The sequence below is a fragment of the Piliocolobus tephrosceles genome, chromosome 2, assembly GCF_002776525.5.
Source record: "Piliocolobus tephrosceles isolate RC106 chromosome 2, ASM277652v3, whole genome shotgun sequence".
NCBI classification, from domain to species: Eukaryota; Metazoa; Chordata; class Mammalia; order Primates; family Cercopithecidae; genus Piliocolobus; species Piliocolobus tephrosceles.
Window position 1 is genome coordinate 88,776,112 of NC_045435.1, and position 24,501 is coordinate 88,800,612.

General features: G+C 48.7%; 1 protein-coding gene across 3 annotated transcripts in view; it reads right to left on the reverse strand.

Moving 5' to 3' along the window:
• DHX30 (DExH-box helicase 30) overlaps positions 1-24,501 on the reverse strand; it is a 51,600-nt gene that overhangs the window by 13,916 nt on the left and 13,183 nt on the right. Inside the window, exons 4-7 of one of the 3 annotated variants that reach the window (XM_026454857.1) lie at positions 21,134-21,229; positions 19,988-20,016; positions 8,772-8,902; positions 6,787-6,897 (exon numbers count right to left, since the gene is read on the reverse strand). In XM_026454857.1, coding sequence (XP_026310642.1) covers positions 6,787-6,897; positions 8,772-8,902; positions 19,988-19,994 — 249 coding nt within the window. In that variant the 5' untranslated portion in view covers positions 19,995-20,016; positions 21,134-21,229. Of the gene's footprint in view, positions 1-6,786; positions 6,898-8,771; positions 8,903-11,292; positions 11,582-19,987; positions 20,017-21,133; positions 21,230-24,501 lie in introns of those variants that run through there. The other 2 variants (XM_026454856.2, XM_026454855.1) reach the window with 2 other exon arrangements.

Here is a 24,501-nt window from a genome sequence, read left to right on the forward strand (position 1 = left end):
CATGCAGCCAGCCAGTCAGCCAGGCAGAGAAGGATTTCTCAACTTCAGCATAATTGCTATTCTGGGCAGGGTAACTCTATGCCACAGGGGATGTCCTATGTACTGTGAGCTGGGAAGAAGCGTTCCTGGCCTTGTTACAGCTGCCAGTGGCACTCCTCCACCTGTGTCCAACGAACATCCCTACACACATTGCCAAATGGCCCCTGGTCACTCTCAGCACTTTTGTTCAACATAGTACTAAAAGTACTAGAAAGAGCAGTCAGACAAGAAAATAAGGCATCCAAACTAGAAAGAAGTACAATTATCCTTGCTTACAGATGACATATCTTATATATAGAAAACCCAAAAGAGAGCCAGGCGCAGTGGCTCACGCCTGTAATCCCAGCACTTTGGAAGGCTGAGGCAGGTGGACCACCTGAGGTCAGGAGTTCGAGACCAGCCTGGCCAACATGGTAAAACCCCATCTCTACTAAAAGTACAAAAAATTGGCCAGGCGCGGTGGCTCACACCTGTAATCCCAGCGCTATGGGAAGCCAAGGCAGGCGGATCACCTGAGGTCGGGAGTTCCAGACCAGCCTGACCAACATGGAGAAACTCCATCTCTACTAAAAATACAAAATTTCGGGCGTGGTGGCGCATGCCTGTAATCCCAGCTACTCAGGAGGCTGAGGCAGGAGAACTGCTTGAACCCAGGAGGCGGATGTTGCGGTGAGCCAAAATTGCGCCACCGCACTCCAGCCTAGGCAACAAGAGTGAACCTCCATCTCAAAAAAAAAAAAAAATTAGCCAGGCATGATGGCACATGCCTGTAATTGCAGGCACTCGGGAGGCTGAGGCAGGAGAATTGTTTGAACCCAGGAGGCAGAGGCTGCAGTGAGCCGAGATCGCACTGCTGCATTCTAGCCTGGGCAACAGAGCAAGACTCTTGTCTCAAAACCAAAAAAAAACAAATAAAAAATAAAGAAGTTCCTCAAAAAATTAAAAATAAAACTACCATATGGTCCAGAAGTATCTGCTCTGGGTATATACCCAAAGGGAATGAAATCCTCATCTCATAGGGATGTCTGCACTCCTATGTTAACTGCAGCATTATTCACAACAGTCAAGATACGGAAACAACCTAAGCGTCTATCAAAGGATGAATGGTGCATCTACACAACAGGATATTATTCACCCTTTAAAGAAGAGGAGATCCGGCCAGGTGTGGTAGCTTATGCCTGTAATCCCAGCACTTTGGGAGGCTGAGACAGGTGGATCACTTGAGCTCAGGAGTTCAAGACCAGTCTGGGCAACACTGGAAGACCCCATCTCTACAAAAATAGTCAGGTGTGGTGGTGCACACCGGCAGTCTCAGTTACTCCAGAGGTTGAGGTGGGAGGATCTCTTGAGCCCGGGAGGTGGAGTCTGCAGTGAGCCATGATCGCACCACTGCATTCCAGCCTAGGCCACAGAGCAAGACCCTGTCTCAAAATAAATAAATAAAAGTAAAAACATGGATAAACCTGGAAGACGTTATGCTAAGTAAGCCAGACACAAAGAAAATACCACATGGGCCGGGAACAGTGGCTCACACCTGTAATCCCAGCACTTTGAGAGGCCAAGGCAGGCAGATCACTTGAGGTCAGGAGTTCAAGACCAGCCTGGCCACCATGGTGAAACCCTATCTCTACAAAAAATACAAAATTTAGCTGGGCGTAGTGGCACATGCCTGTAGTCCCAGCTACTTGGGAAGCTGAGACATGAGAATTGCTTGCACCTAGGAGACGGAGGTTGCTGTGAGCCAATATCGTGCCACTGCACTCTAGCCTGGGCAATAGACTGAGACTCGGTCTCAAAAACAAAACAAAATGAAAATACCACATGATCTCTCATGTGGAATCTAAAATAAGCTGAATACACAGAAACAGAGTAGGCCTGGTGGTTACCAGGGGCAGGAAGAAAAGAGAAATGGGGAGATGTAGGTCCAAGAATATAAAGTTACATATATATAAGAAGAGTAAGTCTAAAGATCTAAGGTACACCATAATGACTATAATTAATAATATTGTATTATAAACTGGAAATTTGCTAAGAGAATACATTTTCTTTTTTTTTTTTTTTTTTGAAACAGAGTTTTGCTCTTGTTGCCCAGGCTGGAGTGCAGTGGCGCGATCTCGGCTCACTGCAACCTCCGCCTCCTGGGTTCAACAGATTCTCCTGCCTCAGCCTCCCAAGTAGCTGGGACTACAAGCACCACCACGCCTGGCTAATTTTTGTCTTTATAGTAGCGACAGGGTTTCACCATGTTGGCCAAGCTGGTCTCGAACTCCTGACCTCGTGATCTGCCCGCCTTGGACTCCCAAAGTGCTGGGATTACAGGCATGAGACAGCGCCAGGCCAAGAGTACATTTTAGGTGCTCTTTTTTTTTTTTTTTTTTCCTTTTTTGAGGGAGAGAGTCCTGCTTTGCTGCCCAGGCTGGAGTTCAGTGGTATGATCTCGGCTCACTGCAACTTCTGCCTCCCAGGTTCAAGCAATCCTCCCACCTCAGCCTCCCAAGTAGCTGGGACTACAGGCACACACCACTACGCCCTGCTAATTTTTGTATTTTTTGTAAAATACAAAAAAGGCTTTTCGCCCTGTTGCCCAGGCTGGTCGCAAACTCCTGGGCTCAACTGATCCGCCTACGTCAGCCTCCCAAATTGCTGGAATTACAGGCATGAGCAACCATGCCCAGCCTTACGTGCTCTTACCACAAAAGAAGATAACTATTTGAGGTGATGGATATGTTAATTTGCTTGACTATAGTATTCATTTCATTCTGTGTTTATGAAAGTGTATACGAGTATGAAACATCGTATTGTACACATTAAAGAAAATAAAAAAATAACTATGCCAGGAGCCATGACTCACACCTATAATCCCAGCACTTTGGGAGGCTAAGGTGGGAGGATCACTGGAGCTCAGGAGTTCAAGACCAGCCTGGACAACATAGTGGGACACCATCTTTACAGGGAAAAAAAAAAGAGGCCAGGCACAGTGGATCACACCTGTAATCCCAGCACTTTGGAAGGCCAAGACAGGCAGACTGCTTGAGCTTAGGAGTTTGAGACCAGCCTGGCCAATATGGCAAAACCCTGTCTCTACCGAAAATATAAAAACATTAGCTGAGCATGGTGGCACACACCTGTGGTCCCAGCTACTTGGGAGGCTGAGGTGGGAGGATCACTTGAGCCCAGGAGCCAGAGACTGCAGTGAGCTGAGACTGCGCCACTGCACTCCAGCCTGGACAAAAGTGAGACCCCGTCTCAAAAAGAAAAAAAAAAAAAAGAATTAGATGTTCCATGAGGAACAAAATTATCCATGGTTGAGAACCACTGAGGTAGAACTACCCTATGGGAGATGGATATTTTCGAGACATTAAACACAGGAGAATGGTTGAACCTATAAGAGACAAGATTCCTCAGGGAGGAAAGAAAATTAGCTGGGCATGGTTGTGTGTGCCTGTAATCCCAGCTACCTGGGAGCTGAGGCAGGAGCTCTGGAGTTCAAGACCTGCCTGGACAACATAGCTAGACCCCATCTCAATCAATCAATCAATCAATCAATCAATCAAGATGTTTTAGAGGGTGGAAGAGGAAAAGGTACTTGAGAGTGACCTAGACAGAAAAGAGAAGCAAAGGTCTTTCAGTGGCTGAGGAAAAAATGCATGGCAGTGCCAAGGCTACAGAGCACTGAGGGGATACAGATGTACACAGAGGCCAGGCAGTCAGCGTATACCTGTAATCCCAGCACTTTGGGAGGCCGAGGCAGAAGGATCACTTCAGCCCAGGAATCAGAGACCAGTCTGGGCAACAGACAAAGATCCTATCTTTATTTAAAAAAAAAAAAAAAAGGTATTAACTGGCTCTCAAGTTAATATAAAATGGATAATTTTATCAGCCCCTTCAGATATAACCATTCATTAAGAATAGTTCAAGGTTCAACAATAAGGAAAATGCCAAGACGATGGGAGAGAGGAATAAAAAAAAAAAAAGGAAAAGGCCTTGAGAGAGAAAACTAAATACCTGAAGTGTGCAACACGGAAAAGTATTTAGAGTGGTCCACTTAAGCATTTTTTTTTTTCTATTTTTTAAATTGAGTAAAATACACATAGGTTGGGTACAGTGGCTTATGCCTGTCATCCTAGCACTTTGGGAGGCTGAGGTGGGAGGATGGCTTGAACCCAGGAGTTCAAAACCAGCCTCAGCAATATAGCAAGACCCCATCTCTATTTAAAAAAAAAAAAAAAAAAAAAGGTAACTAGAGGACATGAAAGAAGATGGCCAAGTCAGCAGAGTGGAGAAAATACAAGCACAGAGTTGTTTGCAGTGGATCAGAGCCAAGGGAGAAAATCAGAGCACTGAGTATTTTTGAGGCCTACAGAAAAGAACCAGAAGAGGAAGAATCTGAAAAATAAACAAAAGGGCGAGAGAGGAGATGCAGAAGAGACACAGAGAAAGGGGACTGTTGCAGTTTGGGGACTGTTGCAGTTTGGGTATCTGACTCTTCCACATCTCATGCCAAAATGTGATCCCCATTGACAAAGGTGGGCCTGGTGGGAGGTGTTTGGGTCATGGGGGCAGATCCTTCATAAATGGCTTGATGCTCTCCCCACAGTAATGAATGAGTTCTTGCCCTGTTAGTTCACACAGGAGCTAGTTGTTTCAGTGACTCTAGCTTATCTCTTGCTGTGGGACACACCAGCTCCCCTTCCCTTCCACTATGACTTCCTGAGGCCTCACCAGAAGCCAAGCAGATGCTGGCACCAGGCTTCTTGTACGGTCTGCGGAACTGTTAGACAAATAAACCTCTTTTTTTTTTTTTTTTTTAAATACATTACCCAGTCTCATATATTCCTTTATAGCAATGGACTACTACAAGAACAGAGAAAAGAGATGGGTATTATGGGGGCCCAGAATAGCAACAGGGACCTTCCTGTTCAAATGCAGGAAAGAGAAAGGAACAGTAAAAGCCTGGAGACCATGAGAAGAAGAGAAGCTGAGGGAATATGCATCCTGTGGCTTTCTCTTGTCGGAGCAGAGACGAAGACTTAGGAACCTGGCCAGGCGCAGTGGTTCACACCTGCAATCCCAGCACTTTGTGAGGCTGAGGTGGGAGAATGGCTTGAGACCAGGAGTTTGAGACCAGCCTGGACAACATGGAAAAACCCCATCTCTACAAAAAATACAAAAACATTAGCCAGGCATGGTGGTGCAGGCCTGCAGTCCCAGCTACTGGGGAGGCTGAGGTGGGAGGATGGCTTGAGCCTGGGAGGTCGAGGTTGCAGTGAGCCATGATCATGTCACTGCACTCCAGTCTGGGCAACAGAGCAAGACCCTGTCTCAAAAAAAAAAAGAGAGCCAGCACGGTGCCACATGTCTGTAAACCCAGTACTTTGGGAGGTGGAGGCAGGATTGTTCGAGGCCAGGAGTTAGAGACCAGCCTGAGCAACATAGTGAGACCTCGTCTCTACTAAAAATGAAAAAAGTGCCTGTAATCCCAGCACTTTGGGAGGCCAAGGCAGGTGGATCACAAGGTCAGGAGATCGAGACCATCCTGGCTAACACGGTGAAACCCTGTCTCTACTAAAAATACGAAAATTAGCCGGGCATGGTGGCGGGCGCCTGTAGTCCCAGCTACTCGGGAGGCTGAGGCAGGAGAATGGCATGAACCCGGGAGGCGGAGCTTGCAGTGAGCTGAGATCGTGCCACTGCACTCCAGCCCGGGCAACAGAGCAAGACTCCATCTCAAAAAAAATAAAAAAAATAAAAAATAAAAATAAAGTAAGACAGGACTACATTGCTATGGAGAAAAACCTACATGGAATGATGAGAAAAGAAAAACAGAAACCAACACGGAAATATATCCATCATGCTGTATATTGGAAGTTTTTCATAAGCAGTTCCTCTCTGTAGTTTTTAAAACCACAGAAAATAGATTACGAGCCCATGCCTGTAATCCCAACACTTTTGAGAGGCCGAGGCAGGTAGATCAGTTGAGGTCAGGAGTTCAAGACCAGCCTGGCTGGCCAGGCGCGGTGGCTCAAGCCTGTAATCCCAGCACTTTGGGAGGCCGAGACGGGCGGATCACGAGGTCAGGAGATCGAGACCATCCTGGCTAACCCGGTGAAACCCCGTCTCTACTAAAAAATACAAAAAACTAGCCGGGCGAGGTGGCGGGCGCCTGTAGTTCCAGCTACTCAGGAGGCTGAGGCAGGAGAATGGCGTAAACCCGGGAGGCGGAGCTTGCAGTGAGCTGAGATCCGGCCATTGCACTCCAGCCCGGGTGACAGAGCGAGACTCCATCTCAAAAAAAAAAAAAAACAAACAAACAACAAAAAAGACCAGCCTGGCCAACAGGGTGAAACCCCCTCTCTACTAAAAATACAAGTATTAGCCAGGAGTGGTGGTGGGTGCCTGTAATCCCAGCTACTTGGGAGGCTGAGGCATGAGAATCACTTGAAACTAGGAGGTGGAGGTTGCAGTGAGCCAAGGTCACATCACTGCACTCCAGCCTGGGCAACAGAGTAAAACTCTGACTCGAAAGAAAAAAAAAAAAAAAATCCAAAATACAGAAAATAAATAGATAAATAAATATATATATATATATATATGTCATTGGTTGAACAGTAAGAAAGGAATCAGGAAGTGGGAAAGGCTCAGGACAGGAGAGTGGTAGAACACTGGGCCAACTTCTACTAATAAGAACAAAGGGCAAGGAGTTTCCCAGGAGGAAGGTCTGCATGGCTTTCACTGAGGGAGGGTCACCTTGAACAGCTGGCAGGCCGCAGCTGCAGCCTGCCGCTCAGCATCGATCTTCTTGCTGCCATAGCCTTCTACCTCCACGCTCTTGGGCCACTTTATGTGCAGTGTGACTTTCTGAGAAAGAGAAGAGAGAAATCAGAACTCTTGCCACTCCAGACTACAAAGTTGTTGCAAATTACATGGAGAATAAACAGTGGTGGACCTCACAGCAGCAGACCTCACAGCAGCAATGTGCTAGGTTCAGAGTTGAAAACAGAGGACAGAACCCCAATCCCATCATTAACTCCTTATAAGACTCTTAACTGTCTCACTGTGAAACCATTTGTTTTACCCCAAGTTGTTTTGTTTCTTCGAAGTGCCATGTTCTAGCTAGAGGCCAAGCTGGAATCATCTTCCTTTTTTTTTTTTTTTTTTTGAGGCGGAGTCTCGCTCCCTCGGCCGGGCTGGAGTGCAGTGACCAGATCTCAGCTCACTGCAAGCTCCGCCTCCCGGGTTTACGCCATTCTCCTGCCTCAGCCTCCCAAGTAGCTGGAACTACAGGCGCCCGCCACCTCGCCCAGCTAGTTTTTGTGTTTTTAGTAGAGACGGGGTTTCACTGTGTTAGCCAGGATGGTCTTGATCTCCTGACCTCGTGATCCGCCCGTCTCAGCCTCCCAAAGTGCTGGGACTACAAGCCTGAGCCACCGCCCCCACCCCCCCCCCTTTTTTTTTTTTTTTTTGGAGACGGAGTCTTGCACTGTCACCCAGGCTGGAGTGCAGTGGCACGATATCGGCTCACTACAAGCTCCGCCTCCCGGGTTCACACCATTCTCCTGCCTCAGCCTCCTAAGTAGCTGGGACTACAGGTGCCCGCCACCACGCCCGGCTACTTTTTTGTACTTTTAGTAGAGATGGGGTTTCACCATGTTAGCCAGGATGGTCTCGATCTCCTAACCTCATGATCCACCCACCTTGGCCTCCCAAAGTGCTGGGATTACAGGCGTGAGCCACCGTGCCCGGCCTCATCTTTTTGTTTTTTTGTGGGGGACAGGATTTCACTCTGTTGCCCAGGCTGGAGTGCAGTGGTGCAATCACAGCTCACTGCAGCCTCAACCTCCTGTGCTCACGCAATCCTCTCATCTCAGCTTCCCTAGTAGCTGGGACTACAGTCCTGCACCACAATGTCTGGGTAACTTTTTCATTTTTTGTAGAAATGGGGTCTATGCTGCCCAGGCTAGTCCCAAACCCCTGGGCTCAAAGGATCCTCCCTACTCTGCCTCCTAAAGTGCTGGGATTACAGGCATGAACCACCATAACCAGGCCCCATCTTTATCTTTAAAAATCATCCAGGCTGAGAGCAGTGGTGGCACCCAGCATTTTGGGAGGCTGAGGAAGGAGGATCCCTTGAACCAAGGGGTTTGAGACCACCCTGAGCAACATAACAAGAACCCGTCTCTACAAAAAATACAAAAAACTAGTCGAGTGTGGTGGCACCTGTCTTTAGTCCCAGCTACTTTGGAGGCTGAGCCGGGAGGATCACTTGATCCCAGGAGTTTGAGGTTACTGTGAGTTATGATTGTGCCACTGCACTCCAGCCTGGCTAACAGAGAGACTCTTACTCTGTCTCTACAAAAATAAATGTTAAAAAATCACCCAGAATGGGTTGCCGGCATGCTTCTATGGTTCCAGAATCTATAAGACTTTACGAGCAAGAATTCTCATCAACTCTAACCCTCTGCAGTCCTTAGTCAATGGGGAACAAAAACCAAGGATCTGTGTGGGGCCGTCTTAGATAAGATGGCACCTCATTTGCCTGTGTTCCCCTTCACTAAACCAGGCATGCATATTCTGGCTCTTCTTCAAACCTAGCTTTGCTCTGAGTCTCTGCTAACCATTTTAATTCAAGAAACCCATTCTATGGCCTCCTTGACAAGGAAACCTAAGAGAGAAAGGACAAACAGCCTCCTTTCTGAGTCATACCAATGTTTTTCGTTGCCACCAGCAGTTACCTTTTTCTTCGGTCCATTTGTGTGCACGTAGACTAGTTTGTCTTTTGCATGTGAGATGCCGAGGGCTCTTCCAATCACACTGTTGAGAAGATTTTTGGGCTGTGGGAATTCTTTTAATAGGTCCCTAGAAGCTAAGAAAATAAGAACAAAAGCATTACAGTTGTTCTTTTTCTTTTAAAAACTCCATGGGGTGTGTATCAGGGCAACCCTGGGCTGGATTCTGAGGATGTTGTCTCATGACCCCAAACCACCCAGGAGCATCTTGGAAAATAAAAGAGGAATGACTTCAGGGTTTACAGGGAAGAGTGGGGCCAGACCCACTTGAATAACCATCTCCTGAAGAAGGGCCAATGACCCGCACACCACAGAAGGGAAGCTACCAGCATCCTCTACCCGCCCAACCTCCTTATTTCATACATCACCTACAAAAGCCTGCTTGGTCAATAAACCCCCCTAGTCTGATGTCTGAAAGAAGACACTAAACAAACAAACAAGCAAAAAATACAAAAACAAAAATCCACCACACACACAAACTGGAGATCAAGACAATGCAAGGCTCTTCCTAAAATAAGACACACACAAGAGAGACCTGGCCCCATGTGTCTCAAGTGATGAGATCCAGATGCTGAATACCGGGCCCCAGCTCTCAACCATAACTAAGCACACTGCAAAAGGCTCCCACAGAACCAAACTATGTGTGGGGACTGATTAAAGACCTCTACATCTGGCTGGGCGCATTGGCTCACACCTGTAATCCCAGCACTTTGGGAGGCCAAGGCACACGGATCACGAGGTCGGGAGTTCGAGACTAGCAGCCTGGCAACATAGTGAAACCTCGTGAAACCTTGTCTCTACTAAAAATACAAAAAAATTAGCCAGGCCTGGTGGCAGGCGCCTGTAGTCCCAGCTACTTGGGAGGCTGAAGCAAGAGAATCGCTTGAACCCGGGAGGCGGAGGTTGTGGTGAGGCAAGATCACGCCACTGCACTCCAGCCTGGGCAACAAGAGTGAAACTCCATCTCAAAAAAAGAAAAAAGAAAACCTCTATATCTGAGCAGGCATGAACTATTCCTCCCCCAAGTTCTCTGGAGTCAAGGGGAAAATTGATGCATCAGATATCATGAGAGGTACCTCGCTTCTTTTCACTTGTTTTTTGGATTAATCCCAGAGCAGAAAGGGAAGAGATTATCTACCTAGAGTAAGCTTGTACCAGACACAAGGCTTAACCAGGTCATGAAGAGGTCTGCTAGGAATATGGGGGGACCATATCATTCTCCACTGTAGCCTCTGGCAGCTCCAAAAGGAGATGTAGATATGCACATGTGCACCTGTGTGTATACTGATCACCTGGGGAGCTTTTTCACCGCATGGACATCCAGCTCCCCACAGGGGACCTGAGAATGGGAGCGATGTTGGAGGCGGCTCTGTATTTTGAAAAAGTGGCCGGGCGCGGTGGCTCAAGCCTGTAATCCCAGCACTTTGGGAGGCCGAGACGGGCGGATCACGAGGTCAGGAGATCGAGACCATCCTGGCTAACACGGTGAAACCCCGTCTCTACTAAAAAATACAAAAAACTAGCCGGGCGACGTGGCGGGCGCCTGTAGTCCCAGCTACTCGGGAGGCTGAGGCAGGAGAATGGCGTAAACCCAGGAGGCGGAGCTTGCAGTGAGCTGAGATCCGGCCACTGCACTCCAGCCTGGGCGGCAGAGCAAGACTCCGTCTCAAAAAAAAAAAAAAAGAAAAAGAAAAAGTGCCTCCAAGTATTCTGATGTAACTCTGCTGCCTGGTTTGAGACTGTTTCCTTGGGACAGACTCCTGTGTCAAGTGGCCAGGATGGAGGACACCTGATCCTGTCTCCCTCTAAGCGGTAACTTGTAAAGCAACTAAGAGTCAAGCAGTTAAGAAACCACATCTAAGTGGATTTGGGCGGGGCGGGGATGGGGGGTTGGTCACAGAGGGACCCAACTTTGAGTAGCCCACTACACCCACTGGTTTAACAAGAGAGCTGCACTGAGACTCCCACCCCCCCACGCCCACTTCAGCTCTGTAAGGTTGGTGAAAGCTGGCACTCTCTACCCACCCTTGATGCTTTCAACAGTTTTATTCTCTGCACTATTTGGGAGGCACAAAGCTGGTCATTCTGTCTGTTTGAGATCCTGATGTCCCAGGAGTTATTTTGGGCTATTTCTCACACTGGTGAGGGCATGCTTGTCCCTAGAAGCTCTAGCCCTTGGCCACTCATCCTGGCAGGAGTTGGACTTTACTCGTTTTCCCCACTCCCTCGAGGTCTCGCACCTCTCACCTATTCTTGCTGGCAACAGGCACTCTAAGGGTCCATTCGGGCCTGTGCCACGCTAAGCTTTACAAACAGCAGGGCCGCTGCGCGCCGACGGATGGCGAACTTGGCCACTATGGAAGAGAGGACCCCCGGCCGCCAGGCCCGATTTCGGCCCGCGTCCCTAGCTCTGCCATCCCAGGAGTCAAGGGCGCTGCGGACCGCCCGCCCCCGCCGATGCCCTCACCGTTCACCATGCTTCCGTCGCCTTCCCCAGGCCCGCCGGGGGCCATCCCTGACTCGGCCTCGGGGGCCTCCTTGGTGCGGTCGGGGTGGGCGCAGCCTGATGAGAAGCCGCGCGAGCGACCCTGTCGCCCAGCAGCGCGGGGACCCAGCGGCCGCAGGCGCGGAGAGACGCCGGCGGCCAGCGCCATGAGTCTCCTGGCGGCCGCCATCGTGCTCCCGCCGACCCTGCGGCCAGTGCGCGGCAGGGACCGGGCGAAGAGAACGGGAGCAGCCGCTCCGAGCGCCGCGCGCCCCCTGCGGGCCGGGCGGACCCGAGGCCCGAGCCTAGGCGAGGGTATCGGCAGGCCGCCCTCGCTCACCACAGCCCTGGGCCTTCAGTAGGCGGCTCGGCGCGGCCCAGGGCTAGGACCCTGCCAAGCTCACTCTCCAGCAAATCCAAACCAGCTGTCATGTGGATGGGAGGCAGGAAGATGGAATGGGGCTTTTGGGGGGAAAATAATGCTAATCCTTAGCTCAATGTCATCTAAGGAAGTTTCAAAGTTAGTTCCCTCTAGGTCCTAACAATTGTTCCGAACTACCACTCACGTGCCTCTGGCAAATTGGCAGCCCCATCTTATTTAGTGGCTCACAAAGTAAACCTGGTAAAGATCTGGAGCCAGGGCCGGGTGTGGTGGCTCACGCCTGTAATCCCAACACTTTGGGAGGTTGAGGCGGGTGGATCCCTTGAGCCCAGGATTTTGAGACCAGCCTGGGCAGCATAGTGAAACCCCAACTCTATTAAAAGTTTAAAAAATGAAAAAGAAGATCTGGAACCAGGCCAAGGAAGACCTCTTCAACACAAGCAGAAACAGATTTAATCCCCGGGGCTGGAGGGGAAGGCGAAAATACCCAACTTTGGACCAAGAATTGAGTTGGTCCAGCCTAAAGTCCAGCAGTAAAAGTACTGTTCCTCACCAGGCGCAGTGGCTCACGCCTGTAATCCCAGCACGTTGGGAGACCGAGGCGGGCAGATCATGAGATCAGGAGATCGATACCAGCCTGACCAACATGGTGAAACCCCATCTCTACTAAAAATACAAAATTAGCTGGGCATAGTGGCGCATGCCTGTAGTCCAGGCTACTCGGGAGGCTGAGGCAGAAGAATCGCTTGAATCCGGAAGGTGGAGGTTGTAGTGAGCCAAGAGCATGCCACTGCACTCCAGCCTGGGCAACAAAAGTGAAACTCTGTCTCAAAAAAAAAAAAAAAAAAAAAGGCCAAACACGGTGGCTCACACCTGTAATCCCAGCGCTTCCCAGCACTTTGGGAGGCCGAGGTAGGAGGATCACGAGGTCAGGAGATTGAGACCATCCTGGCTAACACGATGAAACCCCATCTCTATTAAAAATACAAAAAAATTAGCCAGGCATGGTGGCAGGCGCCTGTAGTCCCAGCTACTCAGGAGTCTGAGGCAGGAGAATGGTGTGAACCCGGGAGGTGGAGCTTGCAGTGATCACGCCACTGCACTCCAGCCTAGGCGATAGAGCGAGACTCCGTCAAAAAAAAAAAAAAAAAAAAAAAAGTACTGTTCCTCACTTGCTGGAAAGCCAAATAGGATTTCATTCCCAAAATATTCTGCCTGGATCTTAGCCAGGTTCATTTCCCTTTTGCCTATGGCAGTGAAGAGCAAGGCTTTGGGTCAACTGGGAATCAGACTGAATCTGCGTGTTGTGGGTAGTGACAGTGCAGAGCCAGGGCCTCAAGGTCTCTGTCCCTTACAGGGGGCCCTGGACAGAGGTTGGCAGTGTAGCTGGAGGTAAGTTGGGAGGGAGGGATGTGTTTGTTTTACGAGTCCGAGTCCAATGAGCTCTGGGAGAGCTTGTTAAAACAGGCTGCAGGGAGCCACCCTCAGTTTCTTATTTATTAGGTCTGGAGTGGGGCCCAGGAATCTGCTTTTTTTTTTCCTGGTGAGATGGAGTCTCACTCTTGTTGCCCAAGCTGGAGTGCAATGGCGCAATTTTTGCCACTACAACCTCTGCCTCCCAGGTTCAAGCAATTCTCCTGCCTCAGCCTCCCAAGTAGCTGGGATTACACGCACCACCACCACACCTAGCTAATTTCTGTATTTTTAGTAGAGACGGGGTTTCACTATGTTGGCCACACTGGTCTCAAACTCCTGGTCTCAAGTGATCTGCCGGCCTAGACCTCCCAAAGTGCTGGGATTACAAGCATGAGTCACGGCGATGGGCCAAGAATCTGTATTTTTTTTTTTTTTAACATAGTCTTCCTCTTATTGCCAGGGTGGAATGCAATGGCGCAATCTCAGCTCACTGCAACCTCCACCTCCCAGGTTCAAGCGATTCTCCTGCCTCAGCCTCCCAAGTCGCTGGGATTACAAGCATGTACCACCATGCCTGGCTAATTTTGCATTTTCAGTAGAGACAGGGTTTCTCCATGTTGATCAGGCTGGTCTCGAACTCCCGACCTCAGGTGATCCGCCTGCCTCGGCCTCCCAAAGTGCTGGGATTATAGGTGTGGGTCACCACACCCGGCCGAATCTGCATTTTTAACAAGTTCCCAGGTGATGCTGAAGCTGCTGGTCTGGCACTGCACTCTAAGAATTGCTGGCCGGCTGGCCGGGTGCAGTGGCTCACACCTGTAATCCTAGCACTTTGGGAGGCAGAGGCAGGCAGATCACCTGAGGTCAGGAGTTTGAGACCAGCCTGGCCAACATAGTAAAACCCCATCTCTACTAAAAATACAAAACCTAGCCAGGTGTGGTGTTGGGCACCTGTAATCCCAGCTACTCAGGAGGCTGAGGCAGGAGAATTGCTTGAACCTGGGAGGCGGAGGTTGCAATCAGCTGAGATTGCGCCGCTGCACTCCAGCCTGGGTGACAACAGTGAGACTTCATCTCAACAAAAAAAAAAGAACTGCTGCCCATGAAAAGAACATGGAATCTGAGTCCTAATACTTGGGCTTAGCCTAAATTATATGACTTGCCAGCTGAGAAACCTGGGCAATTTCATCAACTGGGAAAATTAGAACAAACTTGCTCTACTCATTCTGTGTGGCTGTGGATAGGATCAAATGGGAATATTCAGAAGGCTTTGCACAGTGCTGTGTTGGAGAACCCCCCACCCTCTGAGGTCTGAAACAACAGGGGAAAGGTCCTTTAGAGACACACCTGGGCAGAGTGGTACAGCTTCAGCTCTAGCTTTGCCATTTACTTCTCGGTGGGTTTTTACCAGGAAAGAGGCAAAAGGGAAGGTGACTTTGGCAGCAATTGTGTGACACTGCAACTGTCACACGTGGACACCACCATCTGTATCAAACACCCCTACCCAGATCATCCATATTGGGAATGAAGAACATGATTCTCCCAGGACTTGGCATTTGGCCAGGTGGCACATCAATTTGCCAAAAGCCTAGATATCCACATTGCCTTATGGTAAGTTTCAAAGATGGTTAACAGCCTAAATTCCCTCAAGAGAATCCAGAAGCTTACCTAGCCTGGTAGTGGTTGCGATGGCTTCGGACAAACTTTGAAATGATATCTGAGGCCAGGCGCAGTGGCTCATGCCTGTAATCCCAGCACTTTGGGAGGCCGAGGCGGGCGGGTCATGAGGTCAGGAGTTCGAGAACAGCCTGGCCAACATGGTGAAACCCCGTCTCTACTAAAAATACAAAAATTAGCTGGGCATAGTGTCACGTGCCTGTAATCCCAGCTACTCAGGAGGCTGAGGCAGGAGAATTGCTTGAACCCAGGAGGTGGAGGTTGCAGTGAGCCAAGATCACGCCACTGAACTTCAGCCTGGGTGACAGAGCAAGACTCCATCTCAAAAAAAAAAAAGAAAAGAAAAGAAAATGGTACCTGAAAGCTGAAGGAGACAACAGTCTAGACAGAAAGGCCCAATCTGGACAGCAGGATCCAAGCCCTTTGTGGCACTTGAGGAAGCCCTCAGGATAGCACTCTGTTCTGACAGCCATTTGGCATAAGGTTGAAATGCCATGATTTCTTAGATTTGCTTGCAAAGAAGCCAAAATGAAGAGCTATACACAAAGCAACACTGGTCATGAGTTGTTAATTGTTGAAGCTGGGTGATAGGTACTTGCAGGTTCATTATACGATTTTTTGTAGTTTACAACACATGTGTTGAACAGACGTTTAGATTTTTATGTTAAAAAAATAAATCAGCCAGGCACAGTGGCTCATGCCTGTAATCCCTGGGAGGCTGAGGCAGGAGAATTGCTTGAACCTGGGAGGCGGAGGTTGCAGTGAGCCAAGATTGTGCCATTGCACTCCAGCCTGGTGACAGAGTGAGACTCCATCTCAAAAAGAAAAAAAAAAAAATTCCAGGGATGCCAACCAACTAGTTTGTTCCCAGGGGGTTCTTTGTCCCTGGTTTGGTTGTGTCCCCACCCAAATCTCATCTTGAATTGTAGCCCCCATAATTCCCATGTGTCATGGGAGGGACCTGTTTGGGAGGTCATTGAATCATGGGGGCTGTTTCTCCCACACTCTTCTCATGGTAGTGAGTAAGTCTCACAAGATCTGATGGTTTAATAAGGGGAAACCCTTTTCTTTTTTTTCTCTTTTTATTTTTTTGAGATGGAGTCTTGCTCTGTTGCCCAGGCTGGAGTGCAGTGGTGCGATCTCGGCTTACTGCAAGCTCCGCCTCCCAGGTTCATGCCATTCTCCTGCCTCAGCCTCCCGAGTAGCTGAGAGTACAGGTGCCCGCCACCATGCCCAGCTAATTTTTTGTATTTTTAGTAGAGAAGGGTTTCACTGTGTTAACCAGGACGGTGTCGATCTCCTGATCTCATGATTCACCCGCCTCTGCCTCCCAAAGTGCTGGGATTATAGGCATGAGCCCACTACACCCCGCCTTTTTTATTTTTTATTTTTATTTTATTGAGACGGAATCTTGTTCTGTCACCCAGGCTGGAATGCAGTGGCATGATCTCAGCTCACTGCAACCTCTGCCTCCTGGGTTCAAGCAATTCTCCTGCCTCAGTCTCCCAAGCAGCTGGGACTACAGGTATGCGCCACCATACCCAGCTAATTTTGGTATTTTTAGTAGAGACAGGGTTTCACCATATTGGCCAGGCTGGTCTTGAACTTCTGACCTCATGATCCACCTGCCTCGGCCTCCCAAAGTGCTGAGATGACAGACGTGAGCCACCACACTTGGCTGGGAAAACCCCTTTCACTTGGCTCTTTCTCTCTTGCCTACCACCATGTAAGATGTGCCTTTTGCCTTTCACCATGATTGTGAGGCCTCCCTAGCCACATGGAACTGTGAATCCATTAAACCTCTTTTTCTTTTTTTTTTTGAGACAGAGTGTCACTCTGTTGCCCAGGCTGGAGTGCAGTGGCTGGATCTCGGCTCACTGCAAGCTCTGCCTCCCGGGTTTACGCCATTCTCCTGGCTCAGCCTCCTCAGTAGCTGGGACTACAGGCGCCCGCCACCTCACCCGGCTAGTTTTTTTGTATTTTTTAGTAGAGACGGGGTTTCACCATGTTAGCCAGGATGGTCTCAGTCTCCTGACCTCATGATCCGCCCGCCTGGGCCTCCCAAAGTGCTGGGATTACAGGCTTGAGCCACCACGCCCGGCCTAAACCTCTTTTTCTTTATAAATTACCCAGTCTTGGGTATGTCTTTATCAGCAGCATAAAAATGGACTAATGCAGTCGCCTTTTCCTATTCATTTATTTCAATTGGGTTCTAACAGCAAGAGTCACCCTGAGCAAGTATTTCACCTCCACAAACCTCACTAACTCTTGTAAGATAAGGGCAACTCTTTACAGCAGCTCTTAGAACTCTTCTGCTTCTGTGATCTTCTCCTCACTGGTCTAGAGCAGGAGTTGGCAAACTACAGCCTACAGACCAAATCCAGCCCCCTGCCTGTTGTTAGAAAGTTTTATTGGAACAGAGACACGCTCATTTACTGTTATTCTATTGTTATTTGCTATTATCTATGACTGCTTTCATTCTATAATGGCAGAGTCAAATAACTGCAACAGAAAGCATATGCCCCACACAGCATAAAATATTTATTACCTGATGCTTACAAAAAAGTTTGCCAACTCCTCCTCTAAAGGACCTCAAAGACTGGGTGCGGTGGCTCATGCCTGTAATCCCAGCACTTTGGGAGGCCGAGGCGGGTGGATCACCTGAGGTCAGGAGTCCAAGGCCAGCCTGGCCAATGTGGTGAAAATCCATCTCTACTAAAAATACAGAAATTAGCTCTGGGCATGGTGGTGGGTGCCTGTAATCCCAGCTACTCAAGAGGCTGAGGCAGGAGAATGGCTCAAACCCAGGAGGGAGGCTGCAGTGAGCCGAGATTATGCCATTGCACTCCAGCCTAGGCGACAGAGTGAGACTCCATCGCAATCAATCAATCAATCAATGAAGGACCTTAAAGAAAGTTAGAAAAAAGGGCTGGCCACAGTGGCTCATGCCTGTAATCCCAACACTTTGGGAGGCCGAGGCGGGCAGATTACCTGAGGTCAGGAGTTTTGAGAAACCCCATCTCTACTAAAAAAGTACAAAAAATTAGCCAGGCATAGTGGCACATGCCTGTATTCCCAGCTATTCAGGGGGCTGAGGCAGGAGAATCATTTGAACCTGGGAGGTGGAGGTTGCGGTGAGCCAAGATTGCGCCATTGCACTCCAGCCTGGGCAACAAGAGTGAAACTCCGTCAAAAAAAGAAAAAAGAAAGTTAGGAAAAAAGCCAGGCATGGTGGCTCATGCCTGTAATCAGGAGCTGAGGCAGGCGGATCACTTGAGTCCAGGAGTTGGAGACCAGCCTGGGCAAAATAGTGAAACCCCATCTCTACTAAAAATACAAAAAAATCAGCTGGGCATGGTGGTGCATGCCTGTAGTTCCAGCTACCAGGGAGGCTGAGGCACAAGAATCACTTAAACCCAGGCGGCAGAGGTTGCAGTGAGCCAACATTATGCCACCACATTCCAGCCCGGGTGACAGAGCAAGACTCCAGCTCACAAATAAATAAATAAATAGAAATAGAAAGTTAGAAACAATAAAACAAAGGCAAAAAAAAGAGGGCCTTAGGCATGCCCCCCTTTCTTTACACCAACATTAAGCCTTCTCCGTATTCTTGGAGGAGAGAAAGTTGATTCCTTTACCTGCGAAAAAGGAGGGAAGTTCTGAAAAAATAAAGGGTTTACTGGCTCAGCGATCTCTCTATCCACTTCTGGATCGGGCATGACATCTGGTACTACATGTGCTAAACAACTACATCTAGCAGCACAGAATTAAGGCGTAAAGGATCTGCTGAATACATGGGAGAATGCTTTAGGAACCTATACTTCGGAGGCCCCAGAAAAAGGCAACAAGAGGAAGCCCAAGGTAGTTCAGGCTTTAGGGCAGAGCAGAGAACTTCCAGAGGGACAGTGGAAGGGACCACCAACACTTAAAGAAACCAGGGGTCTCAGCCTATATTTTGGCAACTTACCCAACCATATTTAGATATATTACACATGGTCAAAATGGCAAGAAAGGATCCACTTGGCTGGCAAGGAGATGGGTAAGAGGAGCTACAGGAGCCAGGTGGGCACCCGACTGCCCTACCAGGTCATCTGTCCTCATGGCTTCCCCTTCCACATAAGTCACAGGTCTCTTTTTTTTTTTTTTTTTTTGAGATGGAGTCTTGCTCTTTTGCCCAGGCTAGAGTGTACTGGTGCGATCTCAGCTCACTGCAACCCCCGCCTCCCACATTCAAGCAATTCTCCTGCCTCAGCCTCCCAAGTAGCTGGGATTACAGGCATGCACCACCACGCCCAGCTACTTTTTTGTATGTTTAGTAGAGATGGGTTTCACCATGTTGGCCAGGCTGATCTTGAACTCCTAGCCTCAGATGATCCACCCACCTCGGCCTCCCAAAATGCTGGGATTGCAGGTGTGAGCCACCATACTCAGCCAGCCACAAGTCTCTTGACGTGAACCACCACATCAAGAAGAGGCCACACATCTATCCGAGGCAATGGAAAGGAAAGATCAGTTTTGTGGCCCCCAAGATCCTGCCAGAAGTGTCATCCCATGGTGCTTTCTGTGTCTCAAATCTGAGTAGGTGGGGCAGAGTGACAAGGGACAGCCAGAGGTGAGTTTCTTGATGTACTCACCCTTTACCCTGGAAGGAAGCCTTGGGAAGACACTGGCAGTGGGGGAACGGGGGTCAAGGAGGCAGGGAGGTGATCATTTTTTTTCAGTTCCAAATCTGATTCTGCTGAGTACGGTGATCAATATAAATGGCCACCATTTTCTGTGTACTGTTTTCCTTATATGAACACCAGAGAGACTGTTGCTGTAACACATCTCCTTAAGGGCAGGAGTACCAGTAAAGCCTCTAGGGAGCTAGAAAGCACAGGGGAGAGGCCTGATTGCTATCTTCAGGCTAAGAGGGCTGTTGCTTCCAGCTGAGAGAGAGAAGGCAAAATGCACACACCCATGGATGCCTCCTGGAGGCGCAGCTGTGAGGAGAGACCACCAGGCTCAGGAGTCTGCACTCCTCTGGGGAAGAGAGCACAGCACTTGTGGGGCTGCCCCAGAGGCAGCGACTGCCCATCCTGCAATCAGTGTTCTCCTCTGCACGTGCTCAAGAAGGCAATGCCTAGCCAACTGCCTGGTTAACCCCAACTAACCGTCTTCAAGCTTAGCCAAAGCACATCTGACACTCTCAGAGCCACTCACCTGCCATGTTGGAAATGTTAACGTTCAGCCTTTTCGAGTTACAGGGCATTTTAAGAAAGAAAAAAAAAAGGGCAATCAACTCTTGTTTTGGTAACGGTAGGGGGGTGGCATTTCTTTAAAACCTAAGTCAAATGATCAGGGGGCTAGAAGTACTCATTTCTATCCTGCTGTCAGTAGTCAGGGCCGTGGCAGCAGGAGTGTGGAAACTGCCTGGGACGCAGCAGCAGCATGGGCTGCAGAAACTGAGGTGCTCTGTGTTCCAGCACTCCTCCTGAGCTCTTGACCTTCAAAGCACTTTACAGACAGACCCTAGAGTAGACATGCTGTCTCTAGATGAAAAAATGACTCTATGACCTAAAACAGGGCTCCTTCGGCTAGGCAGAGGGGTGTGGACAGGCAGCCTATAGGGCAGAGAAGAGCAGCTATCAGGACAAAAAGGCTTCCAGGAGCACTGGCCTTAGCAGGCCTGGAAAAGGTCTATTAATAAGTCTGAGGGAGGAGAGGAGGCGCTCATGTGCAGCGACGCTTCCCTGGGTCCTATCCCTGGCGCCATCCCTGGGTACTGGTAGGCCCTGAGGTAAGCTGCCACTTACCCGGTGCTCTAACATTCTCCCCAATCAAAAGGACAGCCTACCTTGCCAAATGGAGTGAGAGGCACATTTTAATGTCAGTAAAGTGCTTTGAGGTGCCACATGGGAGACAGGAAAGTGATCTGTGTGTATCCCCACACCCTCCAAGATGGAGAGCACTAGGGCTGAGTCAGGGCTGTCTGTTCTAGCCCTGTTACAAGCACCCTGCTCTCTGAGCCACCTGATCAGGGACTTCTAGGAGCCTCGATGCCCCAAGCCCTGCAGATTCTCCATGCTGGTGCTAAGAGAACCACCCAAACTGAGCCTAGGCTTTAGTCCAGGCCACACAAGGAGGCCCAAGAAGACTGGAGGGTCCAGGCCATGAGTCCAAGGATCATGAAGAAACCCAGACTTTTCCAAGTGATTTCTCCCTCAGGGCTCCAACAGCTCTGCTAATCCCACCCTTCCTCACTCATTTTCTGGAGGCCTGTGGCCCTGGCACCAGGGCTCCCATTGCCACCCGCCTCCCCACAGACCCTGGACCAAGCTGTTGCTGGAGGCAAGGCTCCTCCCTTACCTCGAGAGATGGTCCCTCCAGGGGCAGGGTTGACACACATGGGTGGAAGGCGGGGTGGGGGAAGTTTGCACTGACGCTGCCTGTGCTGGGCCCGATCTGGGGAAAGAGAGAGGGCATCAGGGCGACATGTTCTCACCCCTCACAGTCACAGACCCCTGAACTGACTCACTCAGAGCATCCATGAGGAGCTCTGGGCAGCAGGGCTGCTAGACAGTGCTGGGAGCAGCCACAGGTTCTGAGGAACAGCACTAACAACGCCACATGGGAAGAAGGCAAGCGTCTCATATGATGTGATACGTGACAGCCTTGGAAAGAGCCCTCAAGCTCTTCCTGTCCCCTTAGTTACCCCCTATGAGGTTAACACCCATCCTATATACTTCTCTTAGTTGTGAGGATGTGACAGGACAACAGGAGAAAGCTGAAAGCTTTGGTACCATGTCAACTCAAAAGCACCATGTGTCTGCTTCTTATGGTAGCTTTGCTGTGGGTTCCCCGGATGGCTACCTCAGCCACCAAATCTCAAATCATTCTTTCCCTCCAAGAGCTGGGCAAGAGAGGGACAACTGTATTATGTGGGTCCAGCTTGAGAGCTAAAACCAGACCCACACACACTTACCAGCCTTCTCCCTCTTTCTAAAAGAGAACAACCTGCCATTCCAAATACTTCCATTCATTCGGGGGCTAAATGCTACTTATTAGTAACCAGAAAGTACATTTCTAAGAAGTCCCAAAAACTTGAGGTACATGAATGAAAATTAAGACTCACTGAGTCTTCCACGGGAAGGTGGAAATACATGGGTAAGGAAGGCTTAAGGTCCTTTTAAACCACCTAAATGGTGACATTCAGAGAGTCACTAGTCTGGGGGGTGGGAGAAATGCATGCGCTCTTTGCTGTCTTTGACCCCTGGTTTCAGTATAGTAAATGGGGTAGAAGGGGAGCAGAGATGGCCACACACAACTGAAGCTTGAGAAACCACCTGTTCTACAAAGACGTTCATTTGTGGAACGCAAATTGACTCATATACAATTAGTAAAGAGGAGAAAGATATCAGTAAAACATAACTCTTGTTTCAAAAAATTCTGAAGGCAAAGGAGCTGCAAAGGCAGGAGTAGAATTGTAATCTTCAGCAGGAAAGAAAAAGCCCTTTCAGCTATTTCTTTTTTTTTTTTTTTATTAAAATCGAGTGCCTATAGAAAATCAAAGTGGTAGATACAAAGGTGTTCACTATACAATTTCTTCAATATTTCAGTATTTTTGAAAATTTTCACAATAAAATGTTGGGGAGGAAGCAAGTCCTGCACTCCAACCCTCCTCCCTCACAGTCCCAGCTGCACACACTCCTTTACCACAGTGGCTGTTTCAGAGCTCCACCTCCACCTGGGCTTCCTCAGTAACTGCCAGCTCTGCTTGCATTAGAAGGCTCTTTGTAGCTGGGTGCGGAGGCTCACGCCTGTAATCCCAGCACTTTGGGAGGCCAAGGCCAGTGGATCACGAGGTCAAGAGATCAAGACCATCCTGGCCAATATGGTGAAACCCCGTCTCTACTAAAAGTACAAAAATTGGCAGGGCATGGTAGTGTGTGCCTGTAGTCCCAGCTACTCAGAAGGCTGAGGCAGGAGAATCACTTGAACCCAGGAGGCAGAGGTTGCAGTGAGCCGAGATTACGCCATCCACTCCAGCCTGGCCACAGAACAAGACTCCTTCTCAAAAAAAAAAAAAAAGAAGAAGACAGCTCTTTGTACATTTGTAGCATCACATCACCCTCAGCTGCCTGTCTAGGTGGTCCAAAGCATCTTCCCAAGCACCAATGATTGTTTTTGTCATATTTTGGTCACAAAGTTGCAGCTGCATTGGCCCAATTCTATTTTTCCCATAAGCTCTCTTATAATATTATAAATGTGTGATTTTTTTTCTTTTTATTTTATAGGTATGTGATTTTACAGAAAACATACATAGGGTTACAGCAGACGTGCTTGTAGGATCTTCTAGAACTAAGTGCCTAGGATCAAGGTTTATTCTGAAACTAATTCCAGTTCTGCCTTGAAGCTAAGGTTGGAAATGACCAGCTCAACCTCTCCATTCCTGTTTAAGGAGGGTCCTCATTCACATCCAGGGATGCTGGATTGAAAAAAAAAAAAAAAAAAAGAATAAATGATTCAATGATTAGTTATTATCTCATTAAGCATTTTCAGCAATTGGGAGAGAGTTGTTACAATCCCACAACTTCACTGAGCCCACTTCTGACCATGTAGCTGGAGAGAAAATGCACATTCTTGCTATTGATCCAGTGTTTTTCAAAGTTTTGTGCTGGCTGTGAAAGACTCAGCTGGTTCTTCTTTTTTTTCTCTCTCTTTTTTATTGTTCAGTTTGCTCTTTGTAGCCTGAGTCTGATGGCATTACAGGTAAGAAATCAGACAGCTGAGTTACGATGCTGGCAAGGGCAGTAACAAGTAACTTACCAGGAACATGGGCATTCTTGCCAACAGCTTTGTTAAATTACATAATGGGGAAGATGGTAGCTAGCCACAAGACCCAGTGGGCCACCATCCACAATGCTGCATGGAATTGCTATAGTTGTTTCCATCAGAACCATCAAATGGCCCATCCCATTGAGGCTAAAAGCTCCAGAGTACCAACAAGCATCTCTGAAATAGAGCTCTCTTCACCCTAGTGTCTCCTACACAACAGGTGCTCAATCATGTAAACTTACAGCACACTGCATGCTGAGGTAAGCCTATAGCTCTACAGTATTTATCAGGGGCATACCATGCCCAAGACTAAGGGTTGAGCACAGACCACAGCCAGGTGCTCTTCCTATATTTCAGTTCTAATATCTTCACTGTAGTCCTGAAGATAGGGGGTAGGAAACAGGATCAGGTAAGCTAACACCTTGCTAGTATTAGGGAAAGCCAGATTCAAGCCCCAGTCAGTCACCCCAGTCAGTCAAACTCGAGAACCTCAAGCTTCACATCAACTTACATTTCCTCCCAAGGGTCATGACACCCTAGGAGCTCATAATTTCATGATGAAGAACAAAGAAACATGTAAAAGGAAAGCCCAAGCCAAGCACAGTGGCTCACACCTGTAGTCCCAACACTTTGGGAGGCCAAGGCAGGAGGATTACATGAAGGCAGGAGTTTGCGAACAGCCTGGGAAACATAGGAAGACCCTGTTTCCACCAAATATATATATATATATATATTTTATTATTATTATTATTTATTTCTTTAAAAAATACAGGCCGGGCGCGGTGGCTCAAGCCTGTAATCCCAGCACTTTGGGAGGCCGAGACGGGCGGATCACGAGGTCAGGAGATCGAGACCATCCTGGCTAACATGGTGAAACCCCGTCTCTACTAAAAAAAAAA